Below are 17,102 nucleotides of genomic sequence, written 5' to 3'. Positions count from 1 at the left end.
TAGTCTAAAGCATAAAATCACACTGTGAATAAATCAATTCTTTCTTCTCCCCCTCTCTCTCCTATGTATTTTAAATTTATGCAAAATGGGTGATTCTTTACCAAAATGACTTTTAATGACATGCTCAAAACGGTTTTCAAAGCGAGAAAGAAAAGGTTTCAAATGAATTTTAAACTTAAAGAAATATGTGATTAGTCCGTTATCGCCTAACACGCTGAGTAGGAGGCCGGTGGTTCATAACCGGGCGATGTCGGGGTGCCTAGTAGCCTTTCTCCGGAAAGGAGCTAGCCTTCTCGGCTCGTACCTAAGTTTCTCGAACCCTCACCGGTCTCCCACAGGGGATCGGTGTTCATTTTCCCATTCGTGGGTGGCGACTCTTCCATACTCCGAGCTCTGGTCCTGCCGAGCAGCTTGATTCCATGATTGGTTGCTTTCGGCGCCAATCACCGCTTACGTCGCCATGAGGTGTCCACCCCTCGGTCCGCCCGGGCGAGGCCATCGACACCTTGTCTAACAGCAGTGAGCTCCAATTTTAATGGTATCCACGATGTGAGAACTGTTGAAGTTGTTGCTCTAATCCAAACCTAATGTCTTGTAAGGAAAACAGAGAAAGGTAATGATAACATCCACAATGTTATCACTAGGACCACACTGGGAATATTCCCTGAAAGGAGGATCAAAAAGAAGAAAAGACATAAAAAGATCTGACAGCTTAGTATATACGGCGTACAGCTAGAGGAGAGATACACATACGGTGACATGCCTTTTACCATCCTAGATCAGCCACATAAAAGGATACGAGGTCCGTCACATAAGACGATTCGCCAAGATAAGATAATAAGCTGTTACACGGCAGGATCACCATCATTAATGAACATTAATGGTACCTTAAAAGCAATAACATCTCAGAGGTTAAGATCAGAGTTAAGTTGCATTAAAGGGGAGCTATTACGGTTATCACTCAAACCTATATAAATACCCCTGTAATAAGGCGTCAAAAGGTGCACACTATCTAAACCCTACTTGTGATTATAGTTTATTCTCAAGTACATTACTGATTTAGGCATCGGAGTGCCCCCGACCGAACACAATGGCGCCTCACATGGACACTATACGGTGTTAAGAAATCTGTGTAATATCAATTGGTGTGGTGAGCGTGGAATCCTAATAGTAATAGGGTTTACACGATGAACATTAAAATGTCTTCAAACGATTTCAACACTCCCACCGGGGATATCTCTACTGCAACAAACCCGTGAAACACATCGGTTGGAATTAATGACAACAACAATATCATTCCTCCTAAACATGCCACGCTTCCTCCGGATGGTGTGGTTCAACCATCACATGAGTGGTCTCCAGAATCTTTCTTCGAACAAATGGTGGAATTTTTCCGTCGAGAGTTGGGTAACGAATCGGCTGAACGGGCATGAACCATACTCAATGGAAACAATTTAATTGATCGGGCTAGAAGGGTGTTCGAGGAACAACAGACCCAAGGAGGAGTCACTAATACCATATAGGCAAATATGGTGCAAAACAATTCTGAACATCATCGAGAGCGGTCACATTCCCGTCATAGACGTTCACCAGGACCTCGGGAGAATGTTAACTCAGCTAAGGATGGGGAATCCCTTTCTCTACAATGATTCAGTGTAGCGGTAGAAGCGCGGTTCCAAGAGGAATCACAAAGGCAAAATCGGAGCGGTACGCTCATCAGGTCAATAGGCAGTCGCCTTTACTGTCCGCATTATGGGATACAACACAGCCGGACGTTTTAAGGCGTCAAATCTGCCACAATTTAAAGGATAAGACAATCCGGAGGCGCATACGAGGAAGTATAGGGAGTTGATGGACATATATGGGCCGAATGAGGGAATTATTTGTAGTATGTTCTCCACTATATTAAGTGGATCGGCTTATGGGTGGTTCAAATCCTTGGCGGCCGGATCCATAGACAGCTGGGAGCAATTGAGCATGGAATTTTGTGCTAAATTTGCAGGTAGCATCCCGACTACGGTGTCCAGTAGAACATTGTATGATCTTAAGCACAGAGAGGGAGAACCCCTAAGGACCTATATTAATCGATTTAATAAATTATGCATTGACATAACAAATATTGACGTTAATACGGAGGTTGAAGCAATAATTAAAAACACAAGATGTAAACGATTGCAGGAAAAATTGGTTATCCACAAGCCAAAAAAATGGTGGAGTTAGTGGAACGTTGTAAGAGGTTCATGGAAATTGATGACATAAACTGGGCTGCTGAATCATCAGCCGCCAGATCGCCTGAAAGAAAGGATCATGGCGGATCCGGTAGAAGGGAGAACAGATGGGCGGATTAAATAGGAAAGCGAACCTCCAAAAGCGGACCAAACTTCATGCCACTTAATACCCCTAAAAATGAAGTTCTACTATGGCTGGAGAAGAGTAGATTCAAGAAGGACATTACATATCCTGGCCTGAAGGGAGGGGAGCATATCCCAATGGGCAAAAACGCAAAGGCATATTGTCGGTTCCACAAGAGACAGGGCCATGACACTAACAGGTGTTTTGCGTTGGATAAACAAATTGAAAGATTGATCGAGAGAGGCGTGCTTGATAGGTTCGTGCAAGGCGAACATAGCGAAGGAAAAGAAAAGAAGGGCTCCAAAGCTAAAGGCAAAGAAGTCATTAATGTTATTGCAGGTGGACCAGGATATCAACCGCTCGCCAAAAAAGCAAAAACATACGCTTTGGACAAGGTGGCCCTTAACAAACCTTTTGCAGAGGTGGGCTCAGTGAACGGTCCTCACGCCGATGCTTTGGTGAACATGATGACCATTGAAGGATGGGATATGAGAAGAGTCATGATCGACATTGGAAGTTTGTGTAATGTGATTACAAGAGGTGCATTTGCAAAGTTAAAAATAGATCCCATGCAGGTGGAAGCAACCATCGTGGATATTTTAGGGGTAACTAGGCACACAGTTCAAACTAAAGGGCAAGTGATGTTGGAATGTGAAATCACGAATGGAGATCAAACTTGGAAAAGAGAGCAAGAGTTCACCATCCTGGATGGTCGGCTTGCGTATAACATCATTTTAGGAAGACCTTTCTTTCGGAGGCGACTGCTTTAATCTCAGTATGCCATCTAACCATGTACGTGGCAACCGCAAAGGGCGGAGTAATGATTAAAGAAAGCCAAAAAACGGCTCAAGAAACATATATGGCTTCCCTAGCCATACGCCTGCAAGAAAATGAAAAGGAGGAGGATGAGCAAAACACCAACACCATGACACTAGGTGATACGGAGATGTGCTTTATTTCAGAAGGCAAAAGAGTGAAAATTGCAAAAGGGCTCCAGCCAGAGATCAAAAAGGAAATCGTGAGAACCTTGGTTGAATGTCAAGAAGTTTTTGTAAGGGATAATGAAATATTGAGAGGGGTGAGCCCGAATCTTAAAACTCACAAACTAAATATTACGGAGGATGCCACACCCGTCACACAAAAAAGGCAGAACCATGGACCTGAAAGACAAAAGGCAATAGAAGAAGAAATTGCGAAGCTAAAAAAGGTGGATGCCATAGAGGAAGTAATTTATACTGAATGGTTTGCGAACGTAATTCTTGTCAAAAAGGTTGGAGGGGCCTACAGAATGTGTGTTGATTTCACAAATTTGAATAAGGCATGCCCAAAAGATAACTACCCATTACCATGCATCGACATCTTGGTAGATGGGAACGTCGGGCATGAAGTCTTCTCCTTCACAAATATAAAATCCAGCTATCATCAGATACCTATGGATCCTAGTGATAGGATCAAAATGTCATTCATCACACATCAGGCTACCTATTGCTTTAAGGTGATGCCTTTTGGCTTAAAGAATGCAGGTGCCACGTATTAACGAATGATGAATAAATTTTTTGAAGATAAAAAGGCGATAATTTCTCCATATACGTGGATGACATGATCAAGGTTGTAAAAGACGCTAGGCGCTAATCGGACGGAGAGAGCTCTTACTGATTAATCGGCGATTAATCGGTGATTAATCGGGATTAATCGGATTTGTATTTTTTATATTTATTTATTTATTATTAAATAAAGTATTATATAAAATACCATTAATATATGAATTTTACTATGTAAAAATAATAATATAAAATATTTAGGATAGAAAAACATACCTATTTTAATATTATTTATATTAATGTCCTTAAAAAATAACAAATAGATCAATAAAATAATATTTATAACAAAATATGTCAAAATAAAATAAAATTAATATTCTTAAAAATAAATTTAATAGTTTAAGGTTTTTTTTGTTTTTTTGTTATTTAATATTTTTTTTTTAAAATTAAAAAAGTTGACTTAATACCAATTTTTTCAAAAAAGCCGATTGGGAGCCGCCTAGGACCGCTTGAGACCGCATAGGCGGCCAAAAATCGGTCAACCGATTTATACCGCCCGATTAGTGAAAATCGGGATGGTGTTCTAAAAATCTCCTCCTTGGTCGATTTTTAGAACACTGGACATGATCATCAAAAGCAAAACAATGGAGGGGCACGCAGTGGATATCAAAGAGGTATTGGATGTATTGAGAACCCATAATATCTAGCTCAATCTAGAAAAGTGTACATTTGGGGCTACATCCGGTAAATTTTTGGGCTATATCATTAACCGCCAAGGAGTCACAGCCAATCCGGAGAAAATAAAGGCGGTACTAGAAATGAAGCTGCCCAAAAATCTTCGAGAGGTACAACGTCTAAATAGGCGAATCATAGTCTTGGGAAGGTTCATATCTTGTTCCGCCAAACGATGCCTTCCCTTCTATGAGGTGATAAAAAAGCAAAAGTCATTCGATTGGAATGAAGATTCTCAGTAGGCCTTCGAAGGAATTAAGGAGTTCTTATCCAAACCACCCTTAATGAGTAGACCAATTAAAGGGGAGGACCTTTACTTGTATGTGTCGGTTACAGAAAAGGCAGTGTGTATAGTGATAATTCACGAAGAGGAAGGACAGCAATACCATATCTATTATGTGAGCAAGGTGTTAAAAGATGTTGAAACAAGGTACTCAAAATTGGACAAAATGGCTCTAGTGGTAGTAGTCACTTCCATTCGCCTACGTCCATATTTCCAAGCCCATACCATTGTTGTGCGAATAGGAATCACAATGCAAAAGGTATTACTATGACCAGAAATGTCGGGAAGGCTGATAGAATGGTCGATACGCCTAGGTGAATTCGACATTCGACATGAAGGGCCGATCGCGCTGAAAAGCCAAATATTGACGGATTTCATCAATGAGTTGATAGAGGAATTCACAAGTTCATCGAAAGTCCCAAGGGAAGAATGGACCATGCACATAGATGGAGCCTCTTCTGAGGAAGGTGCAGGTGTAGGTGCAGGAGTTGTGATAAAAGGGCCGGAATATATCCAAATTTTCTATGCGGCTAAATTGGACTTTCACGTTACTAACAATGCAGCGGAGTATGAAGCTTTGATCCTTGGGTTATAATTGTTGAAGGAAATTATTCCGGAGTATGTGGTGGTATACAGTAATTCAAAGCTAATGGTGAACCAAATAATGAAAAAATTTCATGTCAATGATGAAACCTTGGTGAAATACGTTGAAGAACCAAAGCGGATCTTGTCCATCTTGGAAAGCAAAGACGTGAAGTGGGAAATAGTACATATCCCGCACGAGTTGAATGTCGAGGTGGATCATCTGGCCAAGTCAGTCTCAAGCAAAGATCAATGGGAAGACTTTACTTGCCCCTTTACAGTAAGGGCGAGGCCAATGTTTGATAAAGAGGTAGTGGCGATCATTCAATTGCCCCAAAATGACTAGCGAACCACCTTAATTAGGTACTTGGAGGAAGGAACTTTACCTGAAGACAAAAATCAAGCGAAAAAGGTGGTCAAGAAAGCTGCTTACTATGCTGTTATGGAGGACTAGTTGTACAGAAAGTCATTTAGCCAACCTTGGTTAAAATGCATCGCCACAGAAAAATGACATGATGTCTTGTGGGAGTTGCATGAAGGAATATGTGGAGCACACAAGGCGCACGCCACTATTTTAAAAAAATCAAGACTGGTAGGGTATTATTGGCCTACGATGGAGCAAGACGCACGAAGGTTAGTAGAGGCGTGCCATAACTGTCAAATCCATGCAAACGAGACACATATATAAGGCCCTTCAAAGACCGATTGTAGAAAGGTGGCCATTCGCCACATGGGGAATCGATATAGTGAGACCCTTTCCTGCCACCAAGAGACAATGCAAATTCGTGATAGTGGCTGTAGATCACTTCACAAAATGGGTTGAAGCAGATGCTGTCTCCATCATCACAGCTAGACGAATGATTGATTTTGTCCATGACAACATTATTGGAAGATTTTAAGTACCACATATGATTGTTACGGACAACGAAACATAATTTAATTGTGAAGAGTTTAAAAAATACTGCTCAGACTGGGGAATCACCAACAATTTCACTTCTGTTTATTATCCTCAGTCCAATGGCATGACTGAAGTCACGAACAGAACCCTTGTTAAGGGAATCAAGAAAAGGTTAGAAGAAAAGAAGAAATGCTAGGCGGATGAATTAATGTTAGTTTTATGGGTGTACCAGACCACCCCTAGAGTGGCTACTAGAGAAACGTCATTTTCCCTTACTTATGGAGTTGAAACGATCCTTCCTATAGAGATCAAAAATCCGAGCAACAGGGTTTCCTTTTATTGTGAGCAACAAAATGGCAAAAGGCTCAGGAAGAGTTTGGATGATCTAGAAACAAGAAGGGATAGAGCTTCTACTCGGATCGCCGCCTACAAGCAGCAGATCAGCTCTTATCATAACAAAAATGCCAAACTGGTGGAATTAAATAAAGGGTATTTGGTTCTAAGAAAGGCGGATAAAATTCAGTCGGCGGATGGAAAGGGAAAGTTGGGCGTAACCTGGATAGGTTCATACCGCGTAGCAGCAGAAATTGGAGCCTCCACCTTCAAGATAGAGGAAATGGATGGAAATGAGGTACCACGAACCTAGAACATCCAAAATCTCCACAAGTACTTCCAAAAGTAGAATGTAACAGAAGGCCTTGAGTACTCTTTTTCCTTAGAACATGATTTTTTTCCCAATGGGTTTTTTCTTGTTATAAGGTTTTAATGAGGCTCATAAAAGACCATCCTCCGTTGTAATAAAGGAAAGCCATTTCTTGCTCATTAAATAAATTACTCTTGATTATTAAATTTTTTTATGACATTTCTTTTTTCGGCGTGCAATACATAAATGTCTTCTTACCAAAAAGGGGGGCATGGATTCAGATTCTCTTCCCCGTGAAGGAACCTTATATAAAGTCCCTCCATAGGACAGATTCTCTTCCCCGTGAAGGAATCTTATACAAAGTCCCTCCATAGGACAGATTCTCTTCCCTGCGAAAGAATCTTACACAAAGTCCCTTCCAAAGGGTGGATCCAATCAAAAGTCCCATTACGGATAGATTCAATTGCCTGAGAAGTGGTCATTCAAAATCCTATCAAGGGCAGATACATCTTTCTCAAAGAAAGAAATCCTTAAAAGATTATCGCAAGCTTATTGGGGGACGACTAGACACCTACCCCGGGTTCGGTGGAATAAGTTTAAACACTTAAAAATATCTTCTCAAAAGATCAAAAACATGTGATTCGGTGGAATAAGTTTAAACACTTAAAACATGCATTCTCAAACTCAAAGCATGCAAATAAAAGAAGGAACAATGGAACTTCTTAATGCAGAAACGCAAAAATAGAATGCAAAAAGCTCAAAAGCTCATAAAAAGTATTGTAACATCTTTACATAGGCGCGATAAGCCTTAAGAAAAAATAAAAGCTAAGCAGGGAGGTCGTTAATCTTATCTCCTATGATGGGATCATCTGGAGTAACTTCGAGAGGTTTGGCGGTGGGTCCAACAGCTGAATCATGTTGACCTTCCACGACAAGGTTGGAAAGGTCCGCCACAGGGGAAGTATCGTCGTCATTGGCATCATTCTTGGTCTCCGCATCAGGTGCGATCTCTTTTGTTTCCAAATCAATAACTCCTTCATTTTTCTTCGCTGTTATCATGGGCAGAGCGAATGCTTCCTGGTGGATAACAACTCTGGCATTCTTCAAAGTGGCATAATGGAAGGCCTCATTGATGGAAGGCACCTCCACTTCGGGGTCGTTAATCCCTGAATCCGAAAAATCTCTCTTGAGAGCAGCTATGATACGCTCGCCATAATAATATGCACGAAGTCCACACGCCTCCTCCAGATGTTCCCAATCTCTCTCCCGTCGAGCTTGCTCGGCCTTAAGATCATCAGACAATCTGGTGGCTTCCGCCTTCTCATGCTCAAGGTCCACCTCCAGTTGGGCTATCTTTTGCTTCAGACCATCCGCTAAAGCACTTACCGCATGAGAATCAGATCTAGCCTTGGATGCCTCGATTTCCAATTCTTTGAAGCGAGCTTCGTTTACCGCATGTATGGCTATGTCCGCCTCGACGACATTAACATGATCAATGGTCTGAATCAATTAAAAACAATGAGTTAAGGCGAAAATAAAAATGATGAAATCAAAGACTAAATAAAGTCACTTACCGCCAAGGCCCTGCGCTTGATCATTTTAAGGTGAGAAGAGGTCTTTTACTTAACCCTCATCTCCAAGACGTTAGGGATTTCATCAATAGCTTCTTTAATATCATGCATCACCACATCTGATGCAAGAACCAGTTCGGGACCATGAGTAGCCACCCAGTAACCACCAAGGTCTGGCTTTTTTGGCTCGAAATTCATTGGAAGATGGCGTGAGTTAAAACCTTTACATCTTCAATTAAATTAGGATAAAAGGAAGAGAAAGCTAACCTGGGTAAAAGAAGAGGCGAACAACGAAACTCTGGGAGACTTCACAGTGACCACCAATTGATCTGACCCGCCAGTCTGTGTATTCTTTCCCTGAGAGGGACCATCAGTTTTGGACTTTTTTAGAGGAGGCAAAGGTTGGGCCTCAACTGCGGGGCGTTTCCCCTCTTGTTTGTTCAAGGAAGCGTTCGCCTTCTCTTGGGCATCTAGGGCGGCCTGAAGCTTCCGCTTCTCTACAATGATATCTCTGGCGTTAGTTCTCCCCCTGCAAGAAGGGGTGAAAAAAAAATAAAAAGTTTATAAGGCGGGTAAAAGCATGGATAAGTACCTTCGAAAGCTTTGAACGAAGTATAGCGGATCTCTCCGTTCTGCAGTGTTACTAAGGGTTCGCCCGATTTCATAATCGTCAGTGCTTGATCATACGCCCGGAAGTTATATTTAACTGAACGAAGAATTCTTAAAATATCTTTCTCCTCCTGGTTGAGGGTAAAACTTCTGTTCGCCTGATCTTTCGGGTTATAGTTCCAAACGGGGGGAAATCCTAAAGGTACGTCCTTAGCTATCTTAATAAAGAAGAACCTTTGTTCCCAATGATGAACGTTCGACATCTAACTATGGAACGGCGAATAGCCTTTAACTTAGAAAAAGTAATGTGGTCCTCCATGCCGCGCTTAGACATGGTATGGAGTGACCGAAAGATACGAGGGCTCAAAATTAGACCCAAGTTCGCTGCTAAGTAAGTATCTAACACTAGGTCAAGCCATCCGGTCGGATGTAGTTGACAAATGGGGATGTTAGAAAATTCAAGAATATCCCCAATTACCTTGGAGATAGGATAGGTAAAACCCCTTTTTATGTGGCTCTGATATATGGCGAAATAACCTTTCGGAGGGGAGGCGGGTCTTTGACAGAACGTAGGGATCAGACATTCGGCTGCCCGAAGGCAAGAATAAAGAGACTATAGCGTCACTAAAAGGGTGAGGTCAACCTTGGAAGGGGTTACCTCCATTTTTAGGGGTTTCACCCATTTCTTTTTAGGGACAGAAGAACCAGCATCCTCCCTAGACGTAGGATTATGGACCTCCATTGTTGCAATTGGAATTGTAACTGATAAAGGCACCACAGAAGGTTTTTGGTCGATATCAAGAGTTCTCTCAAAAGAAGAAGTAGAAGACGAGGAATGCATATCGAAAATAATAAAGGCAGAAATAACTGAGTGTTTACACAAAAGATAAACTTACATGGAAATTTGGTGTGCAAATGGAGGAAAATCGTAAAAGCTCTTGCAGGAACTAGGAAGGCAATCGAAGCAAGAAATATGAAGAAGTGAAGAAGAAAGTACTTTTATTAGGTGAAATGAAAAATAATTTTGGAGTCCGTGTCGAGGATTGCCACCTGTTAACACACAATTGGCATTGGAAAAAGCGTCTCTCAGGTGCAATAAATGCCACTTGCATGCGGAGAAGATGAAAAGCCCTAAAGGGCTTAATAGACTTTTTAAGGGGGCTTCTGATAACATCTGCAATGTTATCATTAGGACCACGCTGGGAATATTACCTGAAAGGAGGATCAAAAGGAAGAAAAGACATAAAAGATCCGTCAGCTTAGTATATACGGCGCACAGCTAGAGGAGGGATACGCATACAGTGACACACCTTTGACCATCTTAGATCCGCCACATAGAAGGATACGAGGTCTGTCACATAAGACGATCCGCCAAGATAAGATAATAAGTTGTTATACGACGGGATCACCATCATTAATGAACATTAATGGCACCTTAAAAGCAATAATAGCTCAGAGGTTAAGATCAGAGTTAAGTTGCATTAAAAGAGCATTACACTTCATTAAAAAGGCATTAAAGGGGAGCTATTACAGTTATCACTCAAGTCTATATAAATACCCCTATAATAAGGCGTCAAAAGGTGCACACTATCTAAACCCTACTTGTGATTACAGTTTATTCTCAAGTACATTACTTGAGAATAAACTGTAAACACACTATCTATACGTCTGTCTTCTCAATTATCTTGGTTTGACCACCGACATATATCATATTTTCTTCTATAATCACCCAATGCCCTCTTTGATGAATGACTAGCTTCACGAAGTCAGTCATTTTGACAACTTGTACGCACAAATCATACAACTATATCCAAACACAGCATAAAAGAGCAAATAAAAAGCCATAAACCACTTATATTGCAACTAATACTTCAAACAACAATTTCTTCAAACAAGAGTAATGCTTTCAACCATTAATAGTTCTGAAACAATAATACTTCAAACAGGAGTAAACAAAAAACATGATCACAACTCGTAACTATTAACAAAATAAAAAAAACATGATTACAACTCGTAACTATTAACAAAATAAAAAAACATGATTACAACTCATAACTATTAAAAAACATAAAAAAAAAGATGGTTACAACTCGTAACTATTAACATTATTCCCCTAAGTTTTACAATATCCAATTGTTTCTCACATTGTGAATACCCTTCTTTTGTACATACAAAACTACGAAAATTAATGTATCTGGTTAATGAATCAAAATAAGTGAAAAAGAAAAGGAAAGAGAAGAAAATCTAGTTGAGAATTCTGATTTCATACCTTGGAAGGCACGGAAGATGCACTTCTTCGCCCACCTTTGCCAGACTTAAATCAAATGTTGCTCTAATTTGTTCTTCAAAAAAAAAAGGTCTATTTTGTTCACAAACTTGTAGAGAGGATTAATTTTGACTATGATTGTCTTTTATCGGTTTGATTTCGTTTGATCGGATATAGAAAAGAAAGATGTGAAGAGGAAAAAAAAGGTTAGGGGATGTAACGTTTTAGTTGCAAAATGCAAGAAAAGATGACTTTTCAATTACCCACCTTCAATTTACCCGGACAAGAATGCCCTCCTATTTCACATGATTTTTTTTCCCACGTCATCAACACATAACGTCGTTTCCATTTGATTGTCTTGCTAACGGTTTGAAGTACTTGGTACCTGTTTGAAATTTTTTAAACCAAATAGTTTATGATTGAAAACCGGTGTAACCACATGTTTTATTTTTGTGTCTTTCCCAAAAATTTAATATGCCAATTTAAAAAAATTAGGAGATTAATAAAAGAAAAAATTGAATTTTTCATAAGCTTAAATAGATATTATGGACAAAATAAAAAATAAAAAATCCAGGAATAGAAGAAAACAGAAGTAAGTTTGGATATAGAAAAAAAGAAGGAAAACATTTTTTTACTTAAATAGGAGGAGCCCAAAGGCCTGAAAGCGAGCTGTTATATGAAGCAGAGTTTAGTACGGCATAGGGATGTAGTAATATTTTTTATTGTCCATATCCCCTTCATGCCCTTCCCTTAACTTCTCTCACCCTTTAAAAACACCAGAAAAGCGGGAGACGTTGATGTAGGCGGAGTTTCAAAGAGAGAGAGGCAGTGCAGATGGAAATTAGAGTGCTATAGTTACTGGGAAAACACCTTCGCCTTCATTTTCTTAGGATCTAGTAAGAAATAACTAAAATGGCCGGAGTTGTGCGAGAACAGAATCTGGAAAAACAGATAGAGAAGCAAATGGGATGTATGGCTGGCTTCCTTCAGATCTTTGATCGAACTCAGATTCTCACCGGAAAACGCCTTTATACCACTAAGCGACTTCCTTCTTCTACGGTTTGTGTTCTCTCTTTCTTTTTTAAAATTTATCCAATTGCTCTGAAAATGAAAATGCAGAGAAATCCCTAACCTTGTCCATTTCTATCTTACCTTTTTCAGGTAGTGGACGCTTGTCCCGAGCCGGAAAAGTCCATGGAGTCTCCTGCAATGTCCAGAGAATTGGAGAAACCACATCATGCAAGATCAATGCCTTCGCCCGAACATTTCAAGCAGCAGCAATCTCCGGCAAATGAGCTCCGATCTCCGGTGCCGGAGTCGCAGTCTAAGTCACCTCTTCCACTTCCTGTTTTTGAACTAAGAGAAGGCAACAAGTCGTCTTGGAAATTCTGCAAGGAGTCTCCTAGACTTTCTCTGGATAGCAGAGCAACTTTCGACGCCAGAGGAAGCCTTAAGCCTAAAGAGATCCCTACAAATGCTTCAATTTTATCAGTCAACCGCTGTGAAAAGAATGGAGAGGAAACTGATGACAGCGAGAAACAGCGTCGATCACCGAGCGTTATAGCAAGGCTTATGGGACTGGAGAAGTTACCGGAATGGGAGACTGAACAAGCGAAGACTCCTGAGCTGCGAAGATCTGCTTCAGAATCCAGAGCCTCCAGAGATCTCCTTCAGTATCGATTCATCGACGGCATCAATTTTCAGCTAAAGCAGTCACAGCAGCAGAATATGCAGAACAATATTTCAAGTAATGTGATAATAGACGGTCTTTTAAGAGATCAAACAGCAAACGGCAGAGCAGTAGATCCGAAGAAGTGTAATGCTGTCAGAAACGCAAGAGCAGAGCCGGCCAGAGCCCCTCATAGAGGCATAGGACAGAGAAAGAGCTTCTTTGATTCAGCTGATTTCTTCCCTGAGCCAAAACAAACCGTCTCTATCTATGGTGAGATTGAGAAGAGGCTAAAGATGAGAGGAATCGATGAGCCATCTAAGGATCTTGAGACTCTCAAGCAAATCCTCGAGGCTCTTCAACTCAAAGGCCTTCTGCATTCAAAGAAGCCATTAAACCGAACTAATCAAAGCAATTTCGTCTACGACGGAAGCTTCTCCCACGACGAATCTCCAGTAGTTTTGATGCAGCCGGTGAGATCAACAGCTCCAATAAACCGGCAAGGAAGATACAGTTACGATTCTCCTTCAAATTTTAAAGCCAGACCTCCAGCTCGCCGGGAATCTGTTCTATCCAGCGATACATTGCCGGCGATAAGCCCAAGGCGTGAGCGTCCGGAGATTGAACATAATGTACGGAACCAAAACAGAGGTAGGAGTTTGAGTTCCCCTACTCGAAGTGAGAGTAGCGTGAAGAGTCCCAACAGAAGGAGACCATTGAGTGTAGAAACGCAGAGGAGAACGAGCAATAATAATTCAATTGAACAGCGAAGAGTATCTCCAGTTCAGTCACCTAAAGTTAGTTTAAGGAGGAATATACCAGATCAGTCTAGTAATCGATCGCCTAGAAACAGGAAACAAGCAGGCGACATTTACTACAAGGAAGAGAAGGTGTTTGTTCCAGGAGAGGATGAATCATCCTCCATTTCTGAGAGTAGCATTAGCACCTCTTCTCATACTGACACAGAGGTAAATTAAACGCTGCTGTTTTATTTAATATATTTCGTTAACGAGTTGTGTTGCGTTGCTGATTAATTTTGTTGGCATTATGGTTACAGAGGTCAAAATTGGAGGATTACAAAGAAGGTAGACATCTGCTAGAGAGGTGCGATAAGCTACTCAACAGCATAGCCGAGATGACCGCAACGGAGTTGCAACCTAGTCCAGTATCAGTACTGGATTCGTCATTTTACAAGGAGGAATCTTCTCCTTCACCTATCATGAAACGCAGCGTTGATTTCAAAGGTATGTGAAAACCTGTCACTCTCTGTTAATTAAATTCCATCCCTTGCCTTTGATTGCTGGGTACTTGAATTTTACACAACGGTGACGTATTTCTAGTTCTAGGACCATAAATAAAATCTACCACTTGGAGTTCGTAGTTGGTATTTGAATTAGTGTGGTCCTCTTCCTCTACTCAAGTCAAATAAGTTGCCATCTCAATAACTTTGATTCAACTGTTGTGTGTTTATTGCATAAAGTGGTTGCGTTTTATTATAGTCGTAGCCCTAGCTAGATAGCTAGGTAGCTGAGTTTATACTAATATTCGTGCCGGCATGTACAATCACGTGGGATAGATCGTAATCAGTAATGATGATCAGCAGTTGTGAGGACGACAGCGTATCAATAGAGTGATTAATGATTTTTAATTTCAGCTCGTTTAGTTGGTAGGAAGCGAGTAGGTGTAGGCATACCATTTTTAAGGCATGTACTAGACTTAATCTCTAACTGACTATCTATGCTTAAAATGGGAAATATAAATTTATTTATTTATTTAATTGTTGCATAAATTACTGGATGGAAGAACATGGTCTACAAATTATACTCCCTCTTTTTCACTTGTAAAGGAATATGCTTCCGCTGAACTCCACTGTAGTGACATATTAACACTTTTTCAGAATGCCCCACCATTTCCATCTTAGTAAGGAACTTGTTTCTTATACTTAGCTGGATTTCATTTTTATCACCGTGTTGAAGCTTTTTCTTACTGTCATAATCCGTACTGTTTTGCTTTACACATCAAAAGTGGGATTTTTCATTAATGCACTAACATTTTATTTTCATTAATCTCAGATGAATTAGAAGATGATATTTGGAGCCCGGCAATTTCTCCAATACAGTTAAAATCAGAGGATTGTGATTACATGTACATTTCTGATATCATCAGGGCTTCCAATTATTTACCTGAGGATTCAGATGTGTTCCTGTTACTAGAAAAGCAACAGTATTTAAAGGGAAGAGACACTTCTAAAGGCTCCACATTGGAAAGGAAGCTGGTTTTCGACACAATCACAGAAATTCTGAATCAGAAGAGGCAATTGCCTCCGTGGAAGGCTGTTTGGGGATCCAAATCGAAATCACCATTGCAACAAATATGGTCAGAATTTAAAAGGATTAGAGAGAGGGACGCAGCAGATGATCTGTTAGAAGTGATTTGTGGTATGCTAAAGAAAGACCTTGCTGGAGATGCAATGAATGGATGGGGAGATAGTCCAATTGAGATGTCGGAATCAGTTTTAGATATTGAAAGGCTCATCTTTAAGGATTTGATCGGAGAAACCATAAAAGATCTGGCTGCCTTTCCCGGAAAATGCAATCATCAGCCATTCTTGCCTAGAAGGAAATTGGTCTTCTGAGAAACCAAAAAAAAAAAAAGCCTTTGGGTTGTATTGTTTATTTATTATTAATATTTATATAAATTTGGTTTGGCGCTCTTTTTTTTCCCTCCAAGAAATTGTGGTCTTCTAACGTTAAGTATAAGCTAATTAAAAATGTTTAAAGTGGATGGTGTGAGCATTGAGAATAGTTAAAGATATGGTACAATAGGGAAAAGGAAAAAGGTAAAGGATCATAGTATTGGTTGAGCTCTGAAAAGAATGGTCAACAGTGTTTCCGTAGGCGAGGACATCGGTGGTCATGGATTGGCACTGGCAGGGCAGAAGAGGAGTACTAGTGTCAGCGGCTCCATTTTTTCAGAAGTTCACATGATGTATGTTTGACCATTTGATGACACAACCGGAAGTAAGTTCCAAAATATTTTCTTTCTTGGAATCTTTTTTATTAAAGTACAACAAAAAATCTTCATTCTTATCATATTGTACCAGTAATCAAATATAATTTCGTCATGTGGTTTGGTAGCTGTGATGAGTGTTGTAAATTAAATACTATTTATTAGGGAATTTTACCTAAACAGTAAAAAACAATATTTTTATTTTTAAGATATAAAACAGCAAATTATTTGAAAATATTAGAAAATCCAACTTTTATAAAATATCCAACACTACTTTACTCTCTCTAATGGCGAAACTAAAAGCGGCTTCGGTGAGGGGTGGTACGGGCGGCCGATCGGTGCAGGGCTTGGTGGATCTGACGGCGGAGAGGGAGCTGGACGAGGATCCAGTGTCGGATGGGCTGGGGGCGGATGGTGTAGGGAGATCGGCGGTGTCGCCGCGTGAAGGAAGATCTGCGGATGGGGTGGATTCGCCGCGTGACAGGCGGAGGAGCGGTGAACGTGTGAGGGAGAGATCGAGGGAGCGGGTTCGGTCAGCCTGTGATGGGGTGATGTGCCGGATCCGGCGGGGATTTTTGTGGGCGTAGGGGAGACTGGGACTGAGCGGGGCCGGCAGCGGGATGTGTGGGCTACGGCACTCGGTATTGTGGGAGGCGGGCAGGATGCCGCGGGGATTTTCGGGGCGTTGGCATCAGCTACGGGAGGGTAGGAGAGCGGCTCCGTTTCCGGGATGATGGAGGCGCGGCCTCCTAGTCCTGGCGCGCAGGTATCCCCTACTGCAGGAGGTAGCATTCTCGCTGGGGAGAGTGGCGGTAGGGGACCTGGCGCTAGTTCGAGAGAGGGCAGCGGGGCCGTGGCTGTGCCGGCTGTAATGGAGACAGCCCTGGCAAGGGCACCGGCACCGGTAGAGTCCATGGGTTCTAAGACAATTAGGGAAGCCGAGGCAG

General features: G+C 41.1%; 1 protein-coding gene across 1 annotated transcript; it reads left to right on the top strand.

Annotated features, from left to right (window-relative positions):
* Window positions 1-12,165: 12,165 nt before the first annotated feature.
* LOC136218216 (protein LONGIFOLIA 1) lies at window positions 12,166-15,870 on the top strand. Its single transcript, XM_066004981.1, has 4 exons — window positions 12,166-12,536; window positions 12,639-14,114; window positions 14,204-14,390; window positions 15,219-15,870. Exons 1-4 carry the CDS (start codon window positions 12,390-12,392, stop codon window positions 15,779-15,781), a joined length of 2,373 nt encoding a protein of 790 aa, XP_065861053.1. The 5' UTR covers window positions 12,166-12,389; the 3' UTR covers window positions 15,782-15,870.
* The last annotated feature ends 1,232 nt before the right edge of the window (window positions 15,871-17,102 follow it).

This window comes from Euphorbia lathyris, chromosome 2 (genome assembly GCF_963576675.1).
Source record: "Euphorbia lathyris chromosome 2, ddEupLath1.1, whole genome shotgun sequence".
Lineage (NCBI taxonomy): Eukaryota > Viridiplantae > Streptophyta > Magnoliopsida > Malpighiales > Euphorbiaceae > Euphorbia > Euphorbia lathyris.
The sequence above is the reverse complement of the archived record's forward strand: the minus strand, read 5'-3'. Positions and strand labels throughout refer to the sequence as shown.

Excerpts from the sequence above, each read along its gene's own strand:
- LOC136218216 (XM_066004981.1), top strand. The coding sequence starts at position 12,390 with ATGGCCGGAGTTGTGCGAGAACAGAATCTGGAAAAACAGATAGAGAAG. Across the intron at positions 12,537-12,638 it reads AGCGACTTCCTTCTTCTACG|GTAGTGGACGCTTGTCCCGA; the intron begins GTTTGTGTTCTC and ends TACCTTTTTCAG. Across the intron at positions 14,115-14,203 it reads CTTCTCATACTGACACAGAG|AGGTCAAAATTGGAGGATTA; the intron begins GTAAATTAAACG and ends TTATGGTTACAG.